The sequence below is a fragment of the Acanthochromis polyacanthus genome, chromosome 5 (genome assembly GCF_021347895.1).
Source record: "Acanthochromis polyacanthus isolate Apoly-LR-REF ecotype Palm Island chromosome 5, KAUST_Apoly_ChrSc, whole genome shotgun sequence".
Lineage (NCBI taxonomy): Eukaryota > Metazoa > Chordata > Actinopteri > Pomacentridae > Acanthochromis > Acanthochromis polyacanthus.
In genome coordinates this window covers 34374991-34394305 of record NC_067117.1, presented here as the reverse complement: position 1 = coordinate 34394305, position 19315 = coordinate 34374991, and the positions used below count along the sequence as shown (strand labels likewise).

At 40.1% G+C, this 19315-nt stretch overlaps 1 protein-coding gene across 2 annotated transcripts in view; it reads right to left on the bottom strand.

Moving 5' to 3' along the window:
* Positions 1 to 19315, bottom strand: part of igsf21a (immunoglobin superfamily, member 21a) — a 188064-nt gene that overhangs the window by 70047 nt on the left and 98702 nt on the right. For both annotated transcript variants that reach the window (XM_022192610.2, XM_022192611.2), the window contains exon 4: positions 7836 to 7954. In XM_022192610.2, the coding sequence (XP_022048302.1) occupies positions 7836 to 7954 (119 nt within the window). The remainder of the gene's footprint in view (positions 1 to 7835; positions 7955 to 19315) is intronic.

The following is a 19315-nucleotide window of genomic DNA, read 5'->3' as shown; positions in this document are numbered from 1 at the left end:
GGATAAAAAAAAAGAAATACAAAGAAAAAATCCATAAGACAAACCAGTAAAGAAATGTCCTGAGGAGGGAGCCTCTAACAGACAGAATAAACACACACCACATGTTTATAATAGGATTGTAAATTGACAGTCATTAGCTGCTGTGATAGTCCAGAGGCCGACACAGATAAGACACATGATGCAACATTGTTAGAATTTAAAAATGGATATACATTAATGGCATCAACCTGCTTTGATAAATAAAAATAGGCATTGAACAATACTAGTCATTGTGCATGGAGTAGCCGTCACATTGCGGTGCCATCTCACCACAACCATTTCACAACCAAAAAAAAAACTGTCAGTCAAAGGCTGTTGTATTCAAATAAGAATTACAAAAATAAACTAAATAAACACGCTCCGCTTAAAGTGCCTCACTATGACCTTGAAAATCAAGTCAAGGTCATACACCCCAAAAGGCACATCTATACTATATAGAGATGGCCTGGGTGCAATATGAATGAAATCCCTCAAGTAGTTTCAGAGATATGCTCCGGAAACGAAATGCGGATGTACGTACGGACATACGGACATACGGACGGACGGACGGACGTGCCCACGCCAATATCCCCCGCCGGCCGTAGGCACGGAGGGGGATAAAAAGCACTCAGACAGCGTAGTAATCTGTCAAGGTCATTCATTCCGCCATATGGCATTGTCAGAAATGCAGCATTTTTCTTTTAGAAATGCAGCATTTGTTTATTTATTAGTTATTGATGATCAGCAATCATGGAAGCATAGAATGTGGCCATTTAATATAGATGTACCCACTAACAAAATGATCTTGCGCTGAGCACAGGTGTGTGTTATGCGTGTGTACGTTATGTACGGATACCGAATTGCATCACCTAAACATATAGCGGGTGGTGGGAATTGATGGGATTGGAAACACCCTACTATTTAATCAATTGTTCCTTGTATCATTTCTGACAATTTGTAGTAGGACTGCAATCGTGGATCATCAGCAGGCAGCAGACGTAGTTTTCATCTGTAGTCATAGTTACAGTGATGCTGTGCTGCTATCTTGCAATGATACAGAAATCTTTAACAAATCTGTGGATCCAGATTATAAGCCGCATCACTGCCAAAATCTAATCACTTGGTCCTTGTGTCCGTTAAATCCGTTAGTCCATTTTTGAGTAATGTTGTGAACAGACAGATAGACTAACAGATGGACAAACGTACGCCAATCACCACATAACTCCGTTGCGTTTCATGGCAGAGTAATAAAGATGCACGCATTCATGTTTTTCATAGAAATAATATGATCAGTATTATTATTTATAGATGATCTGACTGTCCCTCACAAACAAGATGCAGTTTTTGTCCTGAGACACGGAATCACTGAGCATTGTTTGCTAGGAGAAAAAAAAAAAACCTGACAGGCAAAAACTTTCCAAAGCAAACATATATCCTTGAATGTGAAGGAAAATAAACATAGCCTCAAGCCCCAGGCCAGGTCGTGTTGCTTAAATTCTGTAGCACCATGTCTGTTCAGTTGGCCGACTCTGCAACATGTGGGTAAGGGTGCCTCAGCAGGTAGTAAAGCATGTTGTCTTTTCTCATAATACATCCACCTCTTCAGCAGTGCTTACAGTACATGACACTGTGTCACTGCCTGCGGAGAGACTCTTCAGCTGCTGCTAGGATTTGACAAAGATCTTAAAGAATCCTTGATGGGCATTTTTATCCTGTTAATCTACTGCTTTATGGTGCAATGCATACAAATGCAAAATAAACAGTGCACAGAAATCGCCCTCATACAGCGGCTCAAGGCTTTAGTTGATAAACAATATCTCAGGCCAAAATATTGTCTCCTAGAGAGTTTTAGTGGACAGACTATGAGCAGATGATGTGATGCAACCATCAGATGCTTGTTTTTTGTTTGCTGTGTGAAATCTCTGGGTATGAAAAACAGGCTTACTCACGAGGCTACAGTTTTGGCATGCATCGGGCCACCCCGCTGATGAGCGCCTGGTGAATGTCAATTGAATGAGCTTGAGTGTAAAAATGGCTTGTCGTTAATGTGGCTCAAATGAGATACAGTATGGCTCCAAACATGATTTCAAGTTTATGTGACCACCCAGTTGCAGCTAATTAGTGGCAAATGGCAGCGATGGATTCTGCTGTTTGACCGACGAACGTTTAAAATTTCTGCGCTATTAATGAAAACTCTTGCTACAGTGGGTTTTTGGGGAAAAAAGTAACATCAAGTAATGGGAAAACAGACATTTTTTTCCGACAAAACTAACAGCATGGAAGGAAGTAAAAAAAATCAGACAAAAATGCTTTAGCATAGACTAAGCGATGCACAGACTACCAGTTCAATGTTGGGTAGAAGAATCCTTGAGGAAGGCCCATGGGTTGTTTATTTTTGCCTCAATTATCACCCCAGGGTTTAGCTCAAAGACATTTAATAATTCATCCTGTTCTTTGAATTCATTCATTCTTTTTTTTTCTTCAATGGGCTCCAAGCCGACATATTTTATTGGTGCTGTAAGCTGCTTGAAGTGAAGTAAATCTGAATGGTGGAAGTACGAAGGAGTGGGGAGGAATTTTTGAAAAGAGAAACACCAAAGGAGACGCTAATGAACAGAAAAAATTACTAAGGCTTGTTGTGTGTGGACAGCAGCTGATGCATTACCTTGTCAAAATCCAAACAGATACTATTGGTGTCTGCATGTAGCATTGCTTATTGCACAGATCAATTCAACGTGTAACTGATAGCACACCGTAGGACATTAAGTGTGATGAGCAGGAAGGTGACGCAGAGGATAAATGAGAGAGTAATGGAGAATCATATCAAGGACTCTCCAACAATCCCCTATGGTGACCTGAGGCGTGCTAAAAGACGACACAGCAAACACTTCAGAGTACAAGTGATGAGTCTGACTAAATTGGCATCCTTTCTGAGAGCTGGGAATTAGGCCACTGAGTTTCAGTCAGTCTGTGTGTTGTTTCTGGCCAACATGTTCTCTTCACTTTCCCAACAAGTCCAAAGGAAGCTCACTAACAGTCCATCAACCCTGCCATCAAACAACCCTCTCCACACACAAGCACGCAAAGGGGCATGCGTGCACTTGAACGCAGTCCCCAACTCTTCCTACTAGTACACCAAACTGCTGTGTCTGCAGGCGTTGGCTGTCTGAAGGCTTGGCTCGTATGCCATTAATCCCAACCATTTATAGGCGCGCACCTAAATATACACAGTGCTTAATTAAAGTTGGGCATCCATTATTGAAGCATAATCCCAGTTATATGGGAAGAGAAGGTAATTAGTCCCTCAAACACCTTGGTGCTCATCTCTGTTTCTAGGGGTTATAAATACCAGCCCTGCCGCCTCATGAAGGGTATCTTTAAATTACATCCTTGAGCTTCACGAAAGGTTAGAAGAACGGATTTCCGAAATTACGTTGACATGACGTTTAAACACGGGGGCTATTAAGATGTTTTCATCCGCAGAGAAGTCACAACCAAACGGTCATCTGATACAGGCAACAACACGACGAGCTCCGTTGCCTCGGACGGTACGCACCGATCAACTGAGAGTGCGATCTCAAGGTCAGGCTGTGTTCTGAGGAGACACAATAACCTTTAGTCGTATCTTTGGAATGCGCATAGAAATCACTTTGGGTAATAACAAATAATGACTGTATCTTTACCATTGAGGAAGTGGTATTGATTTTTTTTCACCCACCAAAGCTGGAAATTATGACCTTAGCTTTATAGGGAGGGATATGTCACTGTTAGCAGAATGAAATATCTGTTTTTGTGACTGGCAACAAGTCAAAAATCTATTCTCTGCCTCTGGTTTTAAAATCCCAATATACTGAATCAATTATATGATAATATTATCATATGGTTTAATGTCTCCAAATGCTGACGTCAGACACATCTACTACACAAACCAACTCAACAAAACATGACTTGGCAAAGACTTACACTAAGGCAAACGCTCATTCATCCACTTGTCCTTTATTTAAAGTGCGAGAGGAAATGTCCTATAAGTTTGATTCAACATTTATATCTTGATTGCTTCTTTTAATTTACTCAAGCAAACTGAGGCACTTTTCCACAGTGATCTGCAATGGCATTTAAATTGCTTAGGTTTTACCTTAATTTGAAGGACTGTCAGATGGTTAAAACACTTGCAGGAGAAAACCCACGCATGCACAGAAAGAACATGCAAACTCCACGCAGAAAGATCCCGGGAAGGCCTGAGTGTGAACCGGGGTTCTTGTAGCTGCAAGGTGAGTTATTAAGTGTTAAGTGTTAACCTCCGATCCATTGTTCAATCCTTGTTGGGAATACAGTTCAAGTGAAATTAAAATTCTACTTTCATTTTGAATAAACCTTTTCATGTTTTCAAATAGAAACATTTTTAAATACTTATGAATCTTTTAAATATCGTCTTTCTTTCTCATTAAGGTGAATGAAGGGCGATTACATTGTTTGTTGCCTCTCGACAGATTCCATCCAACTTAGTTATGCAGCTGAAGCTGGTGGAACATTATGCAAACAATAACCTTTGTTTCCCTCTGCCATATATCAGTATTGCTCTTAGCCAAAGAGAAAGTTCCAGCCTAACTTTACTAAGAGACCAATAGCCAACAGCAGAAAAGAATGATTGCTGTGAATCTAATTCTAAGGTAAGGTAAAAAAAAATAATAAATTCTGGATTTTTTTTTTTTTTTTGGAAACATGATCATCTCATTTAAAGTTCTCATCCACATATGAAAGAACTGAATGTCTTGTCTTCAGATGTCAATCGACTGAGCTTTCCCCAATGAGACAATAGCAGCGAGGAAAGAGGTCAAAAGGCCAAATTGTGTTACATTGTGCTTTCTCTCCCCACTGTGTTTGCATCTTTCTGGATGTATCCTCTGCAGGCAGAAACTGCAAATGATTTGATGGGAAATTCAATAAGCTAATAAGGATTCTGTCCATCAGCGCATTTCAGCATTTTCTCACAATAAACTTCTCATCTTTAACCTTTCAGTTCAAATCTTCATTTTGAACTGAGAAAACAACTCTATGCCACACCATACATCATCACTCAGTACTGAATCAATAATTACATTTGCTTTCACACAGCAGCAAAACAACTCATCCAGGTTCAGGGATAACATTTGGCTAACAGAGTAATGACAAAATGTCCTAGTTGTGAGTATAGTATTGTATCTTATTAATGTTTCTTGTTATAAGGCTAAAAGCTTTCTGGTGCAACTGTACACACTGAAAAGCACAAGATGAAGCAAACAAAATATCTGCCTGATTATTTGGTTATTTTTTCTTTTGCTTGTAAATATTAAAAAGACAGTTCTTTCCAGTTGGAATCAGTGATTAACGATGATTGATTTGATACATCAGTGGATGCAGCTTGAGCTAAATTGTCCATCATAGTGTGGCTAAAACAGTCATTTGGTTGAGACATCCTTCATTACTTTGGGCTTAATAAAGTCAACATATGTCCATGCAGAGCAAGGAAAAAAGGAAAGACTTTTCAAACTTTCCAGAGAGTGAAGGACAGTAGTGGAGGTACCAAGAGTTCAGGGTTTAGCCTTTTAAAACTGGATGATTGAATTTCTTGGCAGGGGATTCATTAAAATGATAATTCTTATTTATGAAGCCCTTTAAAAAATTAAAATACTCTCCATGTACTGCTTCCTATTAATTAACTTTTTTCCCCCCTCATTTTCTTTCTTTCTCTTCTCTACTTTTTTCTTTACTTCCCACTGAACTTGACACACTAATAGGTTATGAATAATTCTGTTTCAGTTTAGATGGCAATTAGCCACAATGCCAGAGGCCATTCTTCTTCCTCTCTAGTGGAGTGGTGATTTAAGACCCAGCTGAGTTAGGGTGCTCCAACCATACCGTGATCACATCATTCACTTCCCCCCACCCAGCGCTGAAACAAGAAACAGTTAACTGAGTAAACCCCCTCTCATTGATAAAGTCTTTCACTGACGTCAGTGAGCAGGACCGCTCCGACACACACAGGAGGTCAGTCATCAAAAGGAACAGAACAAGGGGCTGAGGGGCTTCGTTAAAAGAAACAAATGTCTAAGTTAAGTGAAAAAAAAAGGAACACAAACCCCACAGCCAGTTCTCAGGGGCACAAAATGTGATAATGGAGTAATATTGTCACATGGTGTCTCTCTCTAGTGTTCCACCAAAAAAATTCCACCATTGCTAATTAGCCACAGGACCACATGGAGAACAGCATGTCTTTGCTGCTGGAATTGATACATCAGAGGCAGGCGAAGCAGCTGTCGTTAGGGGGACTTAAATACAATAATTACAGCACAGACTGAGCAATGGGCTACAGGCACAAAGCCTCATCCACTGATTGAATGAAATATCATGGTAACTAAATAATGGCAATAGTCATTTTAACACAGAGGCAACAAGGTGTGAAGTAAACGGAAGGAAGCAAATACTCATCAGTGTTAAATCAACATGACTGATAGACAGATAAGCATAGATAAATAGACAGACACAAGAACAAAGTAAGTGTTTTTAAAAAAAAATGTTAATCCTAGACCGAGACAGCGCATTCCTCCTCCGGCACCGAACGCTCCTCAACACAGGCAGTTTCAGCAGAAACGCATCATTTGTATCAAGTTGAATTTTCAGCTGGATCGATTCTATGACCCCCTCTGAATGCACCCTCAGGATTTGGAATCAAGTCTGTTTCTGTTAGGTTCATAGTTGAAGGAAGCAATAACCTTCCAATGGCAGACATTCTCGATCAGGATCACCGCTGAAATTTAATCAATCACTCCGTAGCCCAGGGACCTATCTGTCTGCAAAATTTCAAGGCAAATGTGTTCATTAATTCTTGATGTCACACAGACAGTCACAACAGTAGAAAGTAGCCGCCACAGTGACGGGAAAACAAATAAATAAATAAAGAAATCCTGCATCACACTGAAAAATCACCTCCATGTAAAATATCTTTGGTATTCATTGGGTGAGCGTGATTAATTCACTCACTGTCTGTAGTGCCATTGTTTTCCACTCTGAGCCAACATCCATCCAATCGGTGAGCCATTTTTCAAACGCTTTCAGACAAAACCTGGACATGCAGCAAACTGAGCTAATAGGTGTTCTCAAAATGATACCAAGCCGCTTTGACATGGCTGATCACAGCATATTACAACAATCAAAATAATTAAACGGTAGTTTTTATCTGAGTGCAAATCTGCTACAGTCTTTCCTACAAACAGGGGTGATGGGAAAAACAACATGGGTCATTTTGAAATTTAGGTTTAGTGCAGTGATAAAAACAAAAACAAACAAAAAAAAAACCCAACATGTTATAAAAAGGAAAGACCTAACCACATTTCTTAAGCAAGGCTATAAAGTTACACCTGCTCTCTGTAAACATGAATATCAGTAAAATATAGCTGCCAAACAATTAAGCTGTTTGCATAATTTTACACGATTTTTACCATTTTTTTCTGTGAAAATTCCTCCTTCTGTGCTGGAGAACCAGCATATCCAACCAATAGTGTCAGTTTTCAAACATCTTCCCTCCGGCACCTCACATGAAACTTGAAACCTCTCACTTTTTTTGAGTGATCAAGACATTCCTCTCCTGCCTGCAGGCCTGAACCACATCCAGTTTTTCAATCTTTGTCACACTGTCCAACTTTGAATGGTCTCTCCATGCATCCCGTGTCCCACCCAAGCGTCCTGTTTTAACTCAAAAAATTACTCAAACCAAGATGCCTCTTCAAAGGTATTTCCTCAGCTTTAAAGTATAGATAATGTGCAACGATGGTACTCACACATAACGGTGAGAAAAACATTCCCTGAAGCCAAGACAACCTTCTCCCTCGTTGCCCGGTCGTAGATGCCCACGTGGCATTCATAAGGCCCGTTGTCTGAGATCCGCACCTCTGGGAGCCTGGAAAGAAAAACACTTTGGTGAGCTGATAGCAATCTTACCATTCTTGAAATATCAATGGAAACAGAAAGCCTGAGATTAGATTGTGCATGGTTGTGCAGATAAATATTAATGTTCATATGAAAAGAGGCCAAATTAAAGCTCAGTACATGACAATGGTAAATGATGTGTCCCATCCTTGATGATGAGATGCAGAATTTCAGAATATCTCACAATGTGAGATATCGCTCTAATCACAATGAAAGTTAAATACTTTGAATATTTGTATTTCATTGTAATCTGCTTGCAATGTCTTTTTTTTTTTAGTTTAAATTTGGTCCTCAATGCACATGTTTGCTAAAACTGTAAAGGTTTGTCTAAAGATTGTGCTCTGGTCAGTTTATGAACCTATATAAGGTCCTATAAACAATGAGTCCAATATCAATAATAACAGGTTCATGTGAAATCAGTGCAAAGTTCATAATTATCAGTGATTTGTCAGGTATATCCTAACTATTGTCACCAAATCAGTACAACACTGGGAATAACTATATTATTTACTACCAGCTATATATGTGGTATATTTAATGACAGAGCTGTACATCATAACATTGAACCTTTGAATCAATTTCAGTGTTAGCCTTTACTTTGTATGTATCATGTAGTTTATCGTGCATGTATCCAACTGTGTGTAACATGTTCCTTCTTCCTCTTCTCCTATCCCTCCCACTCTCCCTCTATCTCCCCATCCCTCTCCCCTCTCCCTCTCTCTTCTCCACACCTCTACCCCTCCACCTCTCTACCTCTTCTGTCCCTCTCAGTCCCCCAGCAGACAGATGGGTCCCCCGACATAAAGAGCCAGGTTCTGCTCGAGGTTTCTTCCCATTAAAAGGCTGTCACCTTAGGGCTTGCTCTGGGGATTCAGGCGTATGGGTTCTGTAAAGCGACTTGAGATAATTTGACCTGTAATTGGTGCTATATAAGGGAAATTGAATTGAATTGAATTGAAACTAAATACACATACAGTATGGCTCAAAAGTTTGGGGTCACTCAGACAATTTCATGTTTTCCATGAAAACTCACATTTTTATTCAAGTGCTAACATAATTACACAGGGTTTTCTAATCATCAATTAGCCTTTCAACACCATTAGCTAACACAATGTAGCATTAGAACACAGGAGTGATGGTTGCTGGAAATGTTCCTCTGTACCCCTATGTAGATATTCCATTAAAAATTAGCCATTTCCAGCTAGAATAGTCATTTATCACATTAACAATGTCTAGACCGATTCATTAACATTATCTTCTTCATTGAAATAAACTTTTCTTTCAAAAATAAGGACATTTCTAAGTGAACTCAAATTTTTGAAAGGCAGTATATATATATATATATATATATATATATGTATGTATGTACGTACACACACACACACACACACACACACACACACACACACACACACACACACACACACACACACATACTGCTGTTCAAAAAATGTGAACTTTGTAAGATCTACTCACTGACCAAGCTGTTATCCATCTGTAGCAGTTATTACTACTCATTTGTAGCAGTTTGTTTCATGTAATTCATGTGTTTGAAATAAGATAGACAAGTTAGATAATAGCTCTAATGGGACATTTCAGAAAATAACATTCTTTAAAGATTTACTCACATTCACAAAACATTTACATCCCTAACTGTGAGAGAGAAAACACAAAACAAAAGCACTTAATTTATTGTTCGCTCGTAGAGACAAAATAAATATGGAGATCAGATGACAGAGTAACTGAATCATGAATTCATCAGAATTTTGATTATGAATACAAAGTCTGACTCATTCAGGATCACTGCACCGTGCGTTTATATTACCGTAGTCAGCATGCTGATACTGAAAATCAGTAAAATATGACTGAACTGGTTCTGTTTAGAATTTTTCCGTTGTAAATCTATTTTGGGCTCGACTGAAAAATTTAAGTGAAAGTCTTAAGTTACAGGGAGAGGAAGCAGACACTTTTCAGAGATAATTTCTTTTACACTCAACAAAAATATAAACGCACCACTTTTGTTTTTGCTCCCATTTTTTATGAGATGAACTCAAAGATCTAAAACTTTTTCCACATACACAATATCACCATTTCTCTCAAATATTTTTCACAAATCTGTCTAAATCTGTGATAGTGAGCACTTCTCCTTTGCTGAGATAATCCATCCCACCTCACAGGTGTGCCATATCAAGATGCTGATTAGACACCATGATTAGTGCACAGGTGTGCCTTAGACTGCCCACAATAAAAGGCCACTCTGAAAGGTGCAGCTTTGTTTTATTGTGTGTGTGTGTGTGTGGGGGGACTCCTCTTCAATGGCTGTGCGAAGTTGCTGGATATTGGCGGGAACTGGTACACGCTGTCGTATACGCCGATCCAGAGCATCCCAAACATGCTCAATGGGTGACATGTCCGGTGAGTATGCTGGCCATGCAAGAACTGGGACGTTTTCAGCTTCCAAGAATTGTGTACAGATCCTTGCAACATGGGGCCGTGCATTATCCTGCTGCAACATGAGGTGATGTTCTTGGATGTATGGCACAACAATGGGCCTCAGGATCTCGTCACGGTATCTCTGTGCATTCAAAATGCCATCAATAAAATGCACCTGTGTTCTTGGTCCATAACAGACGCCTGCCCATACCATAACCCCACCGCCACCATGGGCCACTCCATCCACAACATTGACATCAGAAAACTGCTCACCCACATGATGCCACACTCGCTGTCTGCCATCTGCCCGGAACAGTGTAAACCGGGATTCACCCGTGAAGAGAACACCTCTCCAACGTGCCAGACGCCATCGAATGTGAGCATTTGCCCACTCAAGTCGGTTATGACGACAAACTGGAGTCAGGTGGAGACCCCGATGAGGATGACGAGCATGCAGATGAGCTTCCCTGAGACGGTTTCTGACAGTTTGTGCAGAAATTCTTTGGTTATGCAAACCCATTGTTTCAGCAGCTGTCCGAGTGGCTGGTCTCAGACCATCTTGGAGGTGAACATGCTGGATGTGGAGGTCCTGGGCTGGTGTGGTTACACGTGGTCTGTGGTTGTGAGGCTGGTTGGATGTACTGCCAAATTCTCTGAAACGCCTTTGGAGACGGCTTATGGCAGAGAAATGAACATTCAATACACAAACAACAGTTCTGGTTGACATTCCTGCTGTCAGCATGCCAATTGCACGCTCCCTCAAATCTTGCCACATCTGTGGCATTGTGCTGTTTGATAAAACTGCACCTTTCAGAGTGGCCTTTTATTGTGGGCAGTCTAAGGCACACCTGTGCACTAATCATGGTGTCTAATCAGCATCCTGATATGGCACACCTGTGAGGTGGGATGGATTATCTCAGCAAAGGAGAAGTGCTCACTATCACAGATTTAGACAGATTTGTGAACAATATTTGAGAGAAATGGTGATATTGTGTATAGATAACACGTGATCAACTTTGACTCAGTCTTCAGTGCATAACCCGAAGCCAGAAAGCAGTTTTACGCTCACAACTTCAAGTGAGAAAGTCAAGTTTTGCTGAATGTACTAATCACAAACAAATGTGTGAAAAACCAAGAGTGAGCACCTCAAGATATAAAGCAGGGATTTCTCTGCCAGGCCTTCCTTGAGGGATAAGCATAAAACAAGCAAGTCGTCTTTTTTTCCCACCACAGAGTAAAAATGATGAGAATAGCACAGTGAATCTCTTTCTGTGGTGGTGGGGGTAATTGGCTTTGTCTTGGTAAATGCTGATGTAGCCCATTGCTTTGTTTTTACAAACAAAGCCGTACTTCTGTTATCCATAATCCTGACTGCGGCATTCATGGATTCAAACCAAGACGTAGAAAAAAAAGAACCCACCGAGCGCAAAGAAAAGGAAGCCAGAGATAAAATAATTCAAGGTGTGGAAGTATTGCTGGAAGAAAAGGGTGAAGAGGCCACAAAGGAAAAACCCCAAACCACAGCATTTCTAAGTGGCTGCCTGCTTCTGGAGTCTTTTCCAGCTTGACAGACAGACATGTCCATCTGAATTTGGAGCAGGGAAAGAGGAAAGGTTGTAGTCCTTACATTGAGACTTTTGCTAAATATTAAGACTGGGGGAATTAATTTTTCAGCACTCCCTCTAATCTTTCATGTCATGTACTTCGAAGGTGCTAGTTCACTGAGATTCGGTTCACAGAAATTGAACATGTGATTCTGAGAGTCTTAAAACTCTTACTAGTCTCTCAGCTAATGTTTGACATTTTTATTGGAATAGAATCACCATTTAAATGGAAGAATTGAAAATTATGATATACGATATATTAATGATTTTCATCCCCCTTATTACTCTGGTAAGGCAAGCAGCAGAGTTATGTGACAATCGGTGTTGGTTTGTCTGTCTGTCTGTCTGTTAGCAACATTACTCAAAAACAGACCAACAGATTTGGATGAAATCTTCAGGGAAGGTCAAAAATGACACAAAGACCAACTGATTGGATTTTGGCGGTGATGTAGCTTATAGTCTTTATCCATGGATTTGTTAAAGATTTCTGCAGTATTGTGAGATAGCGGCACTGTGTCACTGTAACCATGACAACAAGTGAACACTGCATCAGCTGCCTGCAGACGATCATATGACTGGGACTCATGTGATTCAGTGTCCGTACATAACATACACATGCAAAACACATGCCTGTGCTCAGCGCGAGGTCATTTTGTTTGTGCGTACATCTGCATTAAATGGCCACATTCTGTGTTTCTGTTGATGTTCTGATGATTAATACCTAATTAAAAAAATGCTGCATTTCTTTTTTAAGTTATTGTTTTGACCATTTTTGACAGGCAGACAGGAAAGTAAGGAGAAGAATGGGGAGGAAGACCTGCAGCAGAGGACTGTGAGCTGAAATCGAACTCACCGCTGCAGTGGGAACTATAGTCCCTGTTCATGGGTCGCCCACTCAACCTGTTGAGCTGTCTGAGGGAATGAACAGCTTTGGTGGAGTACTGCGTTCACAAATAAGCCCAAATAAATCTGAAGTAGCATGAGACTAAATAGCAGTTTAAAGAGCACTTTGGCTTGTTTATCAACAGTGATGGACAGAGTATGAATATCCTCCTTCTTTAACTAAAGTGTAGTAGCACTAAAGTTTTCGTTTAGGGGTGTCGATGCATGAATTCAATCCATATTTTACTATTCAACTGCTTTTTAGAAATGCTGCTTTTTGTAAATCAATCTGTCCTTAACTTTAAGGTGATATTCAGGATTTTATTTGTCATTTGCAAAAACCGATTAGCAGTGACACACATCAGGGCAATGCTTGGATGAAAAAAAGGAACCAACACAACAAACAAACAAACAAACAAAACACAAGCCACGGCCTTACAGACCAAATTTTTATCAGCACAACCTAGGTATGGCAGATACGTAACCAAATGAACTGGTAATTGAATAAACAATTTCGCAAACAGCATTAAACACACTACAAAATCGCTTGTGTACACCCAAAAAACAAAAAACTAACAATAGAAGAAAAAAAACCAGCAGCATACACAGTGAGATCGATAGCAATGGGCCCCCATGGAGAGCAGCAAAAACAGCACACCGCAAAGAGAGATCGATTGTCCCCAGAGTTGCATCTGGAAAGCTCTTTCCTGTTATGTAGGCCTTCCTCCAGAACCCCTCCTGCCTACAAATGCAAGCAAATGCAACTGCCTGGGATGGAGAGTGAAAAAGAGCATTCTTGACAGAGCGCCGTCTGATAGCTCATCCAGTCAATCTCTGCCATCAAATTAACTAGCACATTGTCAGATACTTTTTCTAGCCTGAAGCATTATGGATGAATGAGGTCGAGGACTGGCAATTGTAAGTCAGTATACACTTGATGAAAACCAGAGATAAATTGCCCATAGAGGAGTGAGGTGTGTAATCACCCATGTTCCTTAAGGAATAGCATGAAACAAATGATAAGGATAATGCTGTGATTCCGTGAGTGCAAAGCAGTGTGATTGGCTTGTGTGCTCGCTGGTACATTAGTAAGTGCTGATGTAGCTCATCTTTCTGTCTTATCCACAAAGCTTGCTTCTGTTGTTGCTCACCTAAGTACTGCATTCATGGATTCCAATCCACACAAATACAGAGAGAAGAGTACAGTGATAAAATGGTTAGAAAGGATGGAGTATTACTGGGAGAAGAGTAAAGGCCCAAAATGAAACCTTACAAAAAAGAACTTTCTGCCGGATTACAGGAGCTCTAAACCTCTATTCAATGTGCGTTAAATAGGTTATGCATTACTCATTATCATCACCAATTTAAGACTTTAAGCTTGACTTATCACACCCTAATGAATATTTCTTACAATAAAAGCTCAAATACTTTTACACTATTAAAAATGTCATTGGTGAGATGATCCTTGAATATCTTTAAAAAATGATTTGGCGTCATGTTATTCTCACTGCAAACAATTTGCAACAACATTTTGTCATCCTCTGCTCATTTATTTCTATTCTATTCATCTTGTTTTTGCAAAAGCCTCACAGAATAATGGATAATTTGGCCAAAAGATCAGTATGAATCTGTCATAGTTGCTATTTTAAGAGGTGAACCATGTGAGATGTTGCGCTTAATTATAGTATCAGTAGAGCAGGCACTACTGTTATGTGAAGACATGATGGAGAAATGTGGTGCTTAGCAGAGAACTGAAGTATTCCAAGATTCTATGTTTCAGCTGCATGTTACAGTATGCTAGTGCACATGAGTCCCTCCCTTTGAAACTGTTGGTCCTCCTACACATACAGACACACAGACTCGACACACAGACTCAGAATCACCTCCCACACTGCATTGTAAAAAAAAAAAAAAAAAAGAAAAGAAAAAAAAAAGTCCAGTCTGGAGTATATATTTTAGACAGTCTTCACTTAAAAATGCACAACTTTCTGATCTTTCTGCAATGGAGTTTGCATAGGTTTTCTCTAGGTCTTCTGCTTCCTCTCACAGTCCAAAAACATGCTGAGGCTAACTGGTGTCTAATTGTCCATAGGTGTGAATGCGAGTGTGACTGTTTGTATGTAGCTCTGCGATAGACTGGCGACCTGTCTAGGGTGTCCCCTGCCTTCGCCCTAAGTCAGCTGGGATAGACTCCAGTCCTCCTGTAACCCTGCTTGGGATTAAGTGGTGTATAGGATAACGGAATGGATCGACTAAATTTAAAATGACCCTTTCACAAGGTTAGCTACATATAGAGGCCCTGGGTAGGTTGATTCATTAAAACTACTTGGTTAGGTTTAGGAAATTATCATGATTGCATTCAAATGTACCATTATACAACATGAATCTTCTCTTCCATTTTTCTGCGGTTCTCATGGTGACCAGTCCCCACCCTACGTAATATACAATTGGTGGACTAAAAAGAGATGACAGTTGAAAAGCTGTGCAATAAATGTCAATATATGTTGGATAAAACTGGTTATAAGTCACAAACGTAACCCAGGAGAAGATAGTCTTCCCTCAAACTGTAATTGAGTAGATCTTTTCTAGGAGACAGGGCTCATTACAACAGGTCTAGTTTTCACTGCATAACTCATCTTTGGCTGTTTCATCAGTTTGATGATGCAAATTAAACTTTAAATTCATATCCTCAGTCTTAGCTCATTACTTTGCTGAGTATAATCAGAAAACAGCGGTAACACCTCCACCCACAGAAAGTACATTCTCTCCTTTTTATGTAGGAAGTCTCAGTAGACAGCACATTTGCCTTCAATATAAGCCTGAGAGAGAAGATTTTAATCCGCAGCTGTAATCAAAATAAAAATCTTGAACTACTGTTTATAGACATTTAAACTGTTTTCCCATTATAATTGGGAAGCAAAGTTATCACCACACAACACTGTGAATTCAACACCAGTAGACTTATGTACAAGCACTTTGAAATTATCATGTTGTTCCACACTATGCAGTATTAAAACTATATTTTAAACTTCGACAGTGTTGCAGCAAGTCTTCCAATAGTTAAAATTTAACAACAGTCAACACAATCCATGTTTACACAAAGTTAGTGTGTGGTTTCAAAAGTTCACACCATCGTTTAGCTTGAAGTTTAATTGCTGGCATGTTATCAGTACAGTCAATACCAAGTTTGACTCAATATTTAACTTACTTGTAGTTCTGGTGAAGTGTATAGTGAACAGACACAAATACAAAAACAGCAAGAAAAGCATCACGAGAGCGCAGTACTCTGCCAAGGCTGCTCAGTCGTATCATTTCCAACAGCTGAAATCTTGAAAAAAGTCGTGGCAGAAATCATGACACTATACAATGTAGCCATGTACCCACAACAAATGACCTGTTATGTTTTATGCAAGTGTACGCTATGTATGGATACCGAATCATGTGACCTAATATGTAGCAGGTGGCAGGAATTGATGAGGCTTGGAAACACCCCCACAATTTAAATATATTTTTACTTGTTCCTTGTATCATTCTGATGGATAAGTCCCAATAAGTCTGCAACGGTCAGTTTGTAGAAGGATCACAATCTTGTGATTGTCAGCAGGCATTTGACGGAGTGTTAACTTGTTGTCATAGTTACACTGATGCCATGCCGCTATCGTCGCAATGATTACAGAAATCTTTAACAATCTGTACATTCAGACTATAAACCGCATCGCTGCCAGTAATTTTGCTAACAGACAGACAGACAAGCGTACGCTGATCGTCACATATCTCCGCCGGTTTCCTTGCCGGAGTAAAACAATTTAGTCCAACAATGAACCAGCCTCTGTAGCACAGTTCTCACAGTATTGCAACACAGCACTGAACTGCCCACTGAAGTTAAGGTTTTCTCTGCAAACACAAACATGTTGGACCGCTGGGAGTACACCAGCTCTCCCGTGAAATCAACACTGTAGAGATGCTTGCAGAAAATGACATTTAACTATCTCTATAACTCTCTTACACTAAAACCTCTGTGTCATGGAGAATGAATTAGATTTAACAAGCATTGGAATTATTATAAACTCTAACAGTGAAAGAGTGTAGCTGGATTTGATTAAGTAACATTTTTTGGATAAGGTTTACCTTAAAAAGTCAGTTCTGATCAACAAAAGTAGTCGGGGGAAGATTGTGACTTTGGAAATGAGTATGTTATTTCTCAAGGCAAGGTGGACTTTCTGCTTTAAACCAGAGATCTTTCTCTAACCTTTAACCAAGTCTTGGGATGTTTTAATAATGCTTTATTCATGAGGAGAGGATATTGTATAATAAAAGACATGCTAAATACATTGTCAATGAACACTTTAGCCCCAACACTTTTGCTGCTTATCAGATATTTACATATTCCTTGTTGATTTAGTGCATAAAAACACAATTCAGTTAGTCTCATAAATGATACCACTAACAATTTGTTTCATTTGTTGTTTAAAGTCGCATAAAGGTTTTGGACGTAGTTAAGAGAACCAGTGTTGAGTGTGGGTAGCAGACGGGAGGAGAAACACAGTCTCCACCATTTGATGCCCTCCCACGCTCAAACACTTAACCATGGATTAAAAAAAAAAAAGTCTCCATTATAGGTTAAACCTACGCATGCCCTTGATGTGCTGCATTCATCTTTATGACAAATTTAAGAGTCTTTAATAAGAAAAAAATATATAAAAAGCAGACTCCTGCTGTCAGTTTGAGCATGAATACTGGAGGTCCTTCAAACTTCCAGTGTCCAGCTACATGCAAGATGTGTCGTTTGTTTTACAAGGATTGATCCATGTATTGGCACTTGAATACAGAGGGTGTTACAGCTGCTTCCATTCAGTTAAAAGATAATGACTAATAGCTGTCAAAGCCAGACGAGACTGGGGAATCTTAGATTAAGTCCAATATCTGTGTCATTTCTGAAACTGTCTAAAAACTGGAAGCCAGAATAGACGAAATAAAGTGTCTAATATATTTACAGTATTATAGCACAAATAATGATAGCCTAGCCATGCTAGATCCATGTTTCTGACGGCACAAGGGTCTAGGGAAGCTCGACAGGGAGGGAGGCGGGCTAAAAGGTTGTCTATCAAAATCCCTCTGCAGCAATTGGGTAGGTATACAACCAATCAACTGCAACGAATAGGCTGACGTGGTTCCGAGAGCACCGCGGATTGTGTGGCTAAGTCCCATTAGCTTCCCAACCAGCGGAGCCGCGGAGCCAACTGGTATATTAAGGATTTGCCATATCCGTTGGCATAAGTCCAAATACGTCTTTCTTCTCAATGAAACACTTAAGTGCTGTCCTTTGTTTATTCTTTCAAGTTGAATTTTAGCTTCAAACCTTTGAGGGCTGTGCCAAAGCCGAGTCGAAAGATAACTGTTTAATTGTGCGCTGGTTGTTTCTGTCAGAATCGTCACGCCTAGGGGCGGCTGTGGCTCAGGTGGTAGAGCGGGTCGTCCAATGATCGAATGGTTGGCGGTTCGATTCCCGCTCTCGCCTAGTCATGTGCTGCATGCCGAAGTTTCCTTGGGCAAGATTCTGAACCCGAATTGCCTACCAGTGACTGTTCCACTGGTGTGTGAATGTATACTGACTGATGTTGCAGGTTGATTAGCAACCTGCACATTAGTGTGGTGTCTGGGTGAATGGGAGCAATTGTTGTAAAAGCGCTTTGAGTTACTCTGATGAGTAGAAAAGCGCTATATAAGAGCAAGTCCATTTACCATTTCTGTCGTCACTTCGTTACGCCGCCTTCTGACTCTACACTTCATGGTGATTGGTCCGGCCAGTTTTAGGGAGAATCCAGCCTCAAGCCTTATGGAGGGTAACTAGACCCTCCCTGCAGAGAATTAAATTCGTTGCCGTGGGTTGCCTAGCACGGCTAGGCTACAATAATGACAGATTTCTGCTAAAAGAGGTTTTCTACAAAAGGAGGGCAGAAAAGGTTAAATTTACTGAAAAATTCTCCTAAAGAAGCAAAATACTGAGGCATTAATTTTAGCAGTACAACTGGATTGTCTGACTGCCGAGGCTTTGCACAGATTTGCCATTCTCAGGTCAAATAGGAGATGAGAGTGAGTAAAAAAAAATCTGTCTTTTGCATTTCTAAGTAGTGTTGGTCATCTGTGATACATCATGAACCACGAGGAGCAGAATATTTTCTTGACTTGAAGAATGGTATGATTGTGGTAGGAGTTCACGTTTCTCCCTGGTCGACTAACAAAGGCTAAGCATTCTGACACAGATGCAGGTGCAGGTAAGCACTGGGATTGCTGTGGTGCAGCAAACTTTCTCCCTCTCCTGTGTGTGTGTGTATGTGGGTGTTCATGCGTAGAGGGGGTCATGTCTTCTGCTTTCGCGTGCATTCATGTTTCCATGTGTGGATGTGTGACAC